This window comes from Chaetura pelagica, unplaced genomic scaffold, assembly GCF_000747805.2.
Source record: "Chaetura pelagica isolate M959 unplaced genomic scaffold, ChaPel_1.0 scaffold172, whole genome shotgun sequence".
Classification (NCBI taxonomy): domain Eukaryota; kingdom Metazoa; phylum Chordata; class Aves; order Apodiformes; family Apodidae; genus Chaetura; species Chaetura pelagica.
In genome coordinates, this window is record NW_009952433.1 from 33599 (window position 1) to 42978 (window position 9380).

Here is a 9380-nt window from a genome sequence, read left to right on the forward strand (position 1 = left end):
TGCCTGGTTGACATCTAGATGAATCCTGAACCAGGCCACCTGCACAGCACTGCTGCACTTCACTGACACAAAAAGGCACCCAGCAGAACACTTCTCTGCATGCAGGAGGCTGTGGAGTGGGGTTGAGCAGCTGGATCTAGGACACAGGAGGAGATGGGAAGCTAATGACAGGCGGGGCTGGTTCTGCAGCACAGGCAGAGCAGGGAATTGTTTTTGCGACTCCTCCAGCTGACTTCTACTGGGAGGTTTACATACAAGTCCTCAATCAAGTCTTTTAAGAGATATCCAGAGTTCCCTGGGTAAAAACAATCTGTTTCAATAAAGAGGAGAGTCCAGAGCTGCTCAGTGATTCTTTTTGGTTGAGCCGAAACCAGAGAAACCCATCACTGCTGCCATTTCATCATCCTCTTCAAAGGTCAGGTCTTCCTCTGCCCGCCTCTTCTTCTCCCTCTGCTTCTCCTTCTTGTAGGCTTTGGCCTTCTCCTCCTGCACCAATGGACAGAACAGAAAAATGGTTTGAACCTCCTGAGCCCAGTCCTACCAACAGCTGAGAGAGTCGGGGTGTTCAGCCTGGAGAAGAGAAGGCTCCAGGGAGACCTTAGAGCAGCTTCCAGTGCCTGAAGGGGCTCCAGGAAAGCTGGGGAGGGGCTTGGGACAAGGGCAGGGAGGGAGAGGACTAGGGGTGATGGATTAAAACCAGAAGAGGGGAGACTGAGGTGAGACATTAGGAGGAAATTCTTTAGTGTGAGGGTGATGAGACACTGGAACAGATTGCCCAGGGATGTTGTGGAAGTCCCATTCCTGGAAATGTTGAAGGATAGGTTGGATGGGGATCTGAGCAACCTGGTCTAGTGGCAGGTGTCCCTGCCCATGCAGGGTGCTGGACCTAGATGATCTTTAAGGTCCCTTCCAACTCAAACCATTCCATGATTCTATGAACAACACACATGCTGTCTGAGGAAATCACCAACCAGCAGCAATCCTGGACTGCAGCCCCGCAGAAGGAGGTTTCCCCATTGTCTCCAGACCATCCCAAGAGCAGTCTCACAGAAGACATAGCCAAAAGAAGCATTATGAAACTCCCTCTTCAGAATTTGTCTGGAATCCATGCAGAGGCAGGAAGGAGCTGCCTGTAAAGCAGGAGGCCTTTCCCTCCTAGGATGCCCTGTCCCAGTGGCCGTGGTGCAACGTGGCTGCCTGGTGGTGCTCAGCCTGGCAGAGCATCAGCTGCTCACTGGAAGAGAAGCTGAAGCTCTGAAAGGCTTTGGGAGGTTTTGGCAGCAAAGAGTTTGTGCTGCTCTAATCAAAGTGTTTTGCTCTGCCAGGATCACAAGCCCTGGAACAGTGCCAGGCTGGGGCTGGGAGATACGGAAGCGTGGCCAGGGCTCCTGACTTGGCAACTGCTCCTGCCCTTCCCAGCATCATCCCCTGGGCTCAGCTCCTGCCCACAGCTGTGCCCTGCAGGGGCCACACACTGACTGGGGCCTGTAGGAGAGCTGGGGGGGACTGTGCACCAAGGTGTGTAGGGATAGGATGAGGGGCAATGGCCTTAAACTAGAGCAGGGGACATTCAGATTGGATTTCAGGAAGTTCTTTACAGTGTAGGTGGGGAAGCACTGGAACAGGTTGCCCAGAGAGGTGGTGGAAGCCCCATCCCTGCAGACATTTTAGGTCAGGCTTGACAGGGCTCTGAGCAACCCCATTTAGTTAAAGTGGGATTGGAGGAGATGACCTTTAAAGGTCCTTTCCAACCCAAAGCCTTCTGTGATTCTATGGTTCTACAACTGGCAGCAGCTTTTCAACCCCCAGCTCTGCCAGGGCACTGGTCTCCTATCCCCCAAACAGAGCAGGCTCAGTGGCACCACAGAGCAGAGCATCCTGACAGAGCAGCCCTATAGTGTATCAAAGCTCAGGCCATGGGGCAGGGAGACTCCAACCCACAGTGATTTTTAACCTTCGGTTTGTCTGTGAACTGCTGATGGAGGAGAAGCTTCCACAGAAGCTCCCTGACTGCAAGAACTCTGTCAGGTTTCTCCACGTCAGGGAGCTGACACCCATGCCCAGGTCTGAGATGACTCTGCTGTCTTTCCCTGCCTCCACACACATCTCACACCACAGCACTCTGCTCACAAAAGCCTTCTGCAGCTGGGGAGGCCACCCAGAAGCAACATGCCATGTGGAGAAGGATCCCAGCAATCCTAAAACCCACGGAGGACAAGGGACAGTGACACAGACCTGCTGATCATAGCACACAAGTTCAAACACAAGGAAAGGGATCAGGGCTGTGCTGCTCCCTGGGAACCTGAAGTGTCACAAATGATCCTCACACAGAAAGAGGGAGCAGGGGGTTCCAGGGGCAGCAGCAGCAAACTTCTCAAAAACCAAACAAAGACCCAAGCCCCACTCACTGCAGCAGACAAGTTGCTACCAAGAACAAGGCTTCTGTAGAACAAGATGAGGAACCAGGGCTGATTCCCTCACAAAACATGTTTCTGGGGGGCTTGGCTTCATCACCTGCTGCTCAGACCCACCTCCTCACGGAGCTCCTTCATCCTCTCCTCAAAGTCATAGTCCTTCTGCTTCTCCTCCATCTTCTTCTTGTTCACCTCAAAGCGTTTCTTCACCTGGTCCAGCGTGGAGCGCTCCACCCGCATGGACATGCCCAGGTTTCTCTGGTCTAGAGAACAGGAGCAGAACCAGCTGTGAGCAGCAGAACCCTTCACCTTCAGACATCCACACACAGCCCCTGTCCTGGTCCCAATTTAAGCACCTCAGCATGGCAGCCTCTCCCTGCCTGCCACCCCTGTGTCCAGCTCTGGAGCACCCAACACAGGAAGGACACGGAGCTGTTGGAGAGAGGCCAGAGGAGGCCACGGAGATGCTGGGAGGGCTGGAGCAGCTCTGGAGCCAGGCTGGGAGAGTTGGGGTGTTCAGCCTGGAGAAGAGAAGGCTCCAGGGAGACCTGAGAGCACCTTCCAGTGCCTGAAGGGGCTCCAGGAAAGCTGGGGAGGGGCTTGGGACAAGGGCAGGGAGGGATGGGAGCAGGGGGGAATGATTTCAAGCTGAAAGAGAGGAGATTTAGGTTGGACATGAGGAGGGAATTCTTTGCTGTGAGGGTGGTGAGAGCCTGGCCCAGGTTGCCCAGGGAAGCTGTGGCTGCCCCATCCCTGGCAGTGTTGAAGGGCAGGTTGGATGGGGCTTGGAGCAACCTGGGCTGGTGGGAGGTGTCCCTGCCCATTGGGGCAACGCAGCCTTGGGGACCCCAGCCCTGTCCCACAGCCCGTGCTGACAGACCCTCTGCCTCCTCAGGAGCCACCAGGCTGCCAGAGCTCGCTGGGAGGTGACAGTTTGTGTTTTCCCCTCTCCCTCCCAGGTCCAAGCTGACCAATGAAGACTTCAGGAAGCTGCTCATGACCCCGCGGGCTGCGCCAACGTCGGCGCCACCGTCCAAATCTCACCACCATGAGTGAGTAGGACTGTGGGGGTCCAGGGCAGTGGTGGAGTCCCCAAAACTGGGGAGATTTTAAAGCTATGTAGGGACATAGGTTAGTGGTGGCCTGGGCAGTGCTGGGGAGTGGTTGGGCTGGATGGTGTTAAAGGTCTTTTCCAACCCGAATGATTCCCTGTCTATGATTCAGTTTCCTCACCCTCTTCACCTAAAAGCAAAGGGCTGTGACACATTTAGTTTTCTTTCCCTTCTTTGCCCTCAGGGCCTCTTCTGAACCCCGGTCCAGCAGCCAAGCGTGCAGGTCTGGATCACATCCATCCCTTCTGAAAAGGGACCATTTGTTGATGTCCACTGGGAGCCAAATCCACCTTCAGGAGTGAACAACGTGCCAAGAGTGTGTCAGTGTGTCCTGCTGCTCCTTTGCCTTTCCCTCTTTCCCCACACTCTAAGCACACCCAGAGTTATGGAATGAGGGTCAGGTGAAGGAGGGTGCACTCCTCTTCCTCCAGTTAAACACAGTAGGAAACAGGCAGACAAACTGGCAATTCTTATCTTGGGCTGGGTGAACTGCATCATTACAGCAACGGAGAGAAGAACCAGAGATGGGCATAGGACAGTAACACCACCAAACAGCTGGTCCCAGCTCTGGGGTTGTTCTGCCCCACTCCTGTCTCTGCTCAATCCTCAGCAAACCACAGCCTCCATCCTTGGGAACTCTGATCCCCACTCTGGACCTCAGGGACCAGCTAGTTCGAAGCTTCATGCTCAGCTTTTACAAAGAGAAGCTTCTGATCAAAACCATGGGCTAAAGTCCCATGCCTTTTACTTGCTCAAGAATTCCTTTAAAGTTTTGGTTCTGTAAAAAAACCAATTCCATCTTTTCAAAGGAGACATCAGGGTTTGCCCACCCTCACAGCACAGAGTGTGGGGAAAGTATTTCCCCGTGCCCAGGGTAAATCAGTCACTACTTCTTCAGGGCTTATTCCACAGGCATGGTCCAGCACCCTGGAGGAGGTGCCAGGAGAAAAAGCAGCAGCTCATGAGCTTCATCCTGATCTCCAGAGCACACCCTGGCCCACTATCACTGCTCAGACACTGGTGATGTGTGGAAGAACAGCCCTGAGTGCTGCAGTAGCCTCCAACCCTCCAGCAGAGCAATGGTCCTTACGTTTTTTGCCATTGATGTGATCCAGGAAGTTGATGGAATCTTTCACCACGCAGTCACAGACGTTGCAGTAATACCTGGCAGGAGAGAGAGAGGAAACATCAACACCAAAGCATGAGACCAACCTCACCTCACAGGACAACTCGTTGAGATCATCTGAAACGTGGGAATTGCCTGGCACTTGGGATACAGCTCCTTTCTCCAGGGGGAAAATGCAAAAAAACAAGAGGCTGCTTCCAGTGGAGAGTCCCAGTGAAAGAGTGCACAGCCTGAACTGACAGAGGTGATCTGTGGTCCATCAGCCACAGCATTGTCCCCTCCCAGTCACAGCCACCACGGTGGGAGGGACTCTTGACAGGGCAGGCTCAGCTGGAGGAAGGGCTGGGAACAGCCTGGGTCTCCAGCCCCTGTCTCCAGCCCCTGATGTCTCTGCTGCCAGGCAGGTCCTCCCCTCCCCGCTGAGGCAGCAGCAGCCCTGCCCATCCTGGGCAAAAACCCAGGCCAGGATCACACTTCCAGGCCCGGATGGGATCAGGGCTCTGTATCCCCCTGGCACTGCTGGCCAGGCAGCCAGGGGTGCTCTTCCCAACTCTCTGCATCCTCCTCAAGCTCTCTAGGGCTTAGGATGAGCTGGGAATCCTTTTAGCCTTTGCCCAAACATGATCCACAGGAACAGTGGCCTAACACCACTGCTAAGGACTGGCTTCAGGGCAAGGGGAAATGGCCTCCAGTTGTACCTCAGGAGGTTTAGATTTTGTGTTAGAAGAAACTTCTTCACTGAAAAGCTCATTAGACACTGCCCAGGCTGCTGAGGGTGGGGGTTGAATGACCATCCCTGAAGGTGTTTACAAGCTGAGTACATGTGGTGCTGGGAGACATGACATAACTGTCAGTAGAGTTGGGCTGTGGTTGGACTTGATGATCTTAAAAGTCTTTTCCAACCCCAACAACCCTGTGTGATTCTGTTTCTGGATGCTTCACCAGTGCACAGAACCTCAAATCAGGAACCCAAAAGATCAGCAGAGAGGGGTGTGCTGCAGGCTGGCCTGGGGAGCAACACCACCCAGGGAGGCAGCAGAGAACTGCCTTGGTTTTTCAGGAGAGCAGAGCAGCCCTGGCACAGAGTGACAGTGCCCAGGGGGCTCAGCACCCACTGCCCCTCCAGCACAGAACCCAGTTCAGGTGTCACACACACAGCACCACAGCACCGAGCTCAGAGGGGGGTAGGACGGAGACCCCCCAAGGCACTGCAGGGGCTCCCTGCTGTACCACAGCCCCAGGAACCCCCAGAGACCAGGACCTACCCTCCCATCTCAGACTGGGGAGTGGTTTTGGTGATGACAATGGTTTTCCCCAGCTTGGATTCCAGGTCCACCTTGTAGTCGCGGTGCCGCAGCAGTTCCCTCTTGACGGGCTGGGCTGGTTTGCCTGAAGCACAAGCAGAAAAACAAAGTGTTTGTCACAGAAGGTCCAGCTCGAGGTGCTGGGCTTCATGTTGTCCTTGATGAAGAGGGGCCTGCTGGGAGCTTGGGAACTGCCCGATTCATGCAGAAATGGCAATTATTTTATTTTTAACCAGTAAAGATTTAATTTCATCCTCACTATCTCCTGGTTCCTCTTGGCACCAGGTGGGCCTGTGAGGTATCTCCAGCTCTGATGTGGGTCACACTCCAAGAGCTCCTTGTTTCCAGGGGCTGACTGCTCCTCTCCCACCCCAAAGAACAGGCAGAGCGAGGCACAGGTTCTCAGTAATTACTTTTTGCCAAAAAACCCCCCAACCCATTCAGTGGCAAGCACAGGGAAAAGGAAGGGACCAAGCCAGCCTTCAAGTGCTGTTTCCCTGGGGGGTTTCCCTCCCTGGAGGCCAGCAGAGCCTGCCTGCAGCCTGCACACCACCCACCATCTTTCTTCTCTCTCTCTTCCGTGAGCCTCTTCTCTGCCAGCTTCTCATACTCATCCTTGTCCCACTTCCGGCGGAAGTCCAGGTTCTTGGTCTGGGAGGGAAACAAAGTGTTTGACAGGATGAAAACATTCATGGTACAACTGGAGCAGCTCAGAGGGGAGCCAAAGAGGTGGAATCACTTGGCCAGCAAGGCCACAGCAGTAAAATTGGGGCACAACATTATATCCCCCTGTCCTCTGTCTTTTTATTGAAGGATTAAGGAAGCAGGCTGAGGGAATAACCCTCAGCAGGTCTGGATCCACCTCTTCTAGAAGGATCTCAAAGCACTGAGAAAAACAATGACTTTATCTTCACAGCTTCTGACGTGGTCACCCAGGCTTTGGTTGAGAGGACAGACACAAAGGGCAGTTGCAGGGACGTCTGACAAGGGAGATCCCACTTGGAGCACTGTGTCCAGTTCTGGAACCCTCAACATAAGAAAGACATGGAGCTCATGGAGTGAGGCCAGAGGAGGCCACGGAGATGAAGAGAGGGCTGGAGCAGCTCTGCTCTGGAGCCAGGCTGGGAGAGTTGGGGTGTTCAGCCTGGAGAAGAGAAGGCTCCAGGGAGACCTGAGAGCAGCTTCCAGTGCCTGAAGGGGCTCCAGGAAAGCTGGGGAGGGGCTTGGGACAAGGGCAGGGAGGGATGGGAGCAGGGGGGAATGATTTCAAGCTGAAAGAGGGGAGATTTAGGTTGGACATCAGGAGGAAATTCTTTGCTGTGAGGGTGGTGAGAGCCTGGCCCAGGTTGCCCAGTGAAGCTGTGGCTGCCCCATCCCTGGCAGTGTTGAAGGGCAGGTTGGATGGGGCTTGGAGCAGCCTGGGCTGGTGGGAGGTGTCCCTGCCCATGCAGGGGGTTGGGACTAGTTGGTCATTAAGGTCCCTTCCACCCCAAACCATTCCATGATACCAGGAAAAGCTCTGAGGGCCCCTCTGGCACAGATGCCAGGGAAGCACAGGTATGAAACTCAGGATGAACTGTCCTGCTCCCACAGCCAGGCTGGGAAGGGAGGCAACCTCCCTGAGCCACCCCCTGAGCCCCTGCTCTGCAAGGACAGGATAAGCTGCAGGAGGAAAAGCTGGATTCAGGTGAAGCTGGTGCTGAAGAACACAAAGACTGGTGTTTTCTGTTTCTCTCTCCTCACTAGGGCTGAGAGTGGGAGGGACTGGACAAGATTCCCTCTTCCACCCAGAGCCACCCTCACCAGCCCAGCTGTCCCAGGGACAGCCCAGCAACACCCAAGGCTCCTGCACACCCCCATGGCTCAGACACTTTTATCTTCTCCAGAAGACAAGTCTGGTTTGCTCAGAAAGCTGCATTTCACCTCCCAAGAGCCTCTCAGTTTCATATTAAAAGAAGAGAACAAAAGGACAGATGCATTTTAAAACACCTCCAGGAAAACAGGACTCCCCCACCCCCCACTGCCTTCTCCACTCACCCAAATCAAGAATCCAATCACAATCCAAGGGAAATAAATCCCATTTGAAGCTAGAGCAGCAGCAGAGTCATTTAATGTTTTCTCCCCTGGCAATCCTTCAAATGGAACCAACAACTACTGATAGGAATGAAAATGCCTCAGGGAGGCATAGAAAAATTCTCATTTATTCCCAGAGCTTCTTAAGCACTTTAAGCATGTCATAACAGGGCTTATTAACCAGCCTGAGCCACAGAAAAGAAAATACCACCCAGTGTAAATGAACGTTTGGGGGTGTTCTCCAGCCTCTCCTGCACCCCAGTACATCATTACACATCATGGCTGGTGGGAGCCCAGGAGGGAGGTGATTTACTTGCTGCTTCACTCTCCTCTTGTAATAAAGACTTTTTTGTAGCTCTTTTACCCATCTCCCTCATCCAGGCACAGGGAAAGAAATGAAACCCAAATGCCCATGACAAGATCCTGGCTAGAGATCATCCAGAGGAATTCTTCCTAACTGACCTAGTGGAGACTAAGTTGCCTGCAAGGCCTCCAATCTTTTTCCAAGACCTGCTTTGGATGACACAGAGTATTTCCCAAGCAAGTAACAGCAATTAAAAACCAGCAGTGCCCCACATCCTCCTGCTCCCTCTGGAGGTGGACACTGAATGACCTGCCCAGTATCAGCATCAAAGCCTGTAAAATGAAACCTCAGGTTTGGCTGGATCCAACAGGAACGCAGCCCCCAGGCCCCTCCCGGGCAGCCCTGCTGCAGCCTGACCTGTCCCAGTTCTGCTCCCTCCTCAGCAAGTGGCTTCCAGTTCAAGAAGCTGGGCCAAGGAGGCAGAGGAGAGCAGCCCCCGTGGTGCTGAGGGCTGCCCAGAGTATCTCTGGAGGTGTTTCAGCTGGTCTGGATCTCCAGCCACATTACACCAACCTCACTTAAGTGGTCTCAGCATCCCAACACCAAATCCTGCAGGATCCACACGGACCTCACGTGACACAAACTGAACACGGTTAATAAAATAATCAGGTAACACGGGAGCAATCAGAGACTCCAGGATCAGAGCCAGGGAGAGGCTGGTTTCTTTGTGCAGGGCAGGTGGCCACACGCAACAAACCAGACAGGTCAGCGTGAAAAAAGAAATTGGACGTGACACAAACTGAACACGGTTAATAAAATAATCAGGTAACACGGGAGCAACCAGAGACTCCAAGATCAGAGCCAGGGAGAGGCTGGTTTCTCTGTGCAGGGCAGGTGGCCACACGCAACAAACCAGACAGGTCAGCGTGAAAAAAGAAGTGGGAAGCAGCAACCCCTTCCCAGAGGGGCCGGGAAGCAACAGGGCAGGACGAGAGGTGAGGAAGGAGCTGCCACCAGCCCGCACCGCCCGCCAGCACCCCGCACGGG

General features: G+C 54.0%; 2 protein-coding genes across 2 annotated transcripts in view; one reads left to right on the plus strand and one right to left on the minus strand.

The window, feature by feature from the left end:
• ZMAT2 (zinc finger, matrin-type 2) lies at window positions 1-6649 on the minus strand. The gene is made up of 5 exons (XM_010008287.1): window positions 6514-6649; window positions 5918-6041; window positions 4617-4690; window positions 2532-2677; window positions 1-486 (listed from the first exon to the last, which is right to left on the minus strand). Exons 1-5 carry the CDS (start codon window positions 6647-6649, stop codon window positions 343-345), a joined length of 624 nt encoding a protein of 207 aa, XP_010006589.1. The 3' UTR covers window positions 1-342.
• Window positions 6650-7496: 847 nt separating this feature from the next.
• The window catches only part of LOC104398234 (histidine--tRNA ligase, cytoplasmic-like), a 6821-nt gene continuing 4937 nt past the window's right edge, over window positions 7497-9380 (plus strand). The window contains exon 1 of the mRNA XM_010008288.1: window positions 7497-7643. Within this exon, the coding sequence (XP_010006590.1) occupies window positions 7497-7643 (147 nt within the window). The remainder of the gene's footprint in view (window positions 7644-9380) is intronic.

What these genes read in the sequence shown, in the direction of transcription:
- ZMAT2 (XM_010008287.1), bottom strand. Translation starts at nt 6,649, where the DNA reads ATGAATGTTTTCATCCTGTCAAACACTTTGTTTCCCTCCCAGACCAAG. An exon ending in CCCCAGTCTGAGATGGGAGG is followed by an intron (nt 4,691 to 5,917) that starts GTAGGTCCTGGT and finishes CTCTCCTGCCAG; the next exon opens with GTATTACTGCAACGTCTGTG. An exon ending in TCACATCAATGGCAAAAAAC is followed by an intron (nt 2,678 to 4,616) that starts GTAAGGACCATT and finishes CCTGTTCTCTAG; the next exon opens with ACCAGAGAAACCTGGGCATG.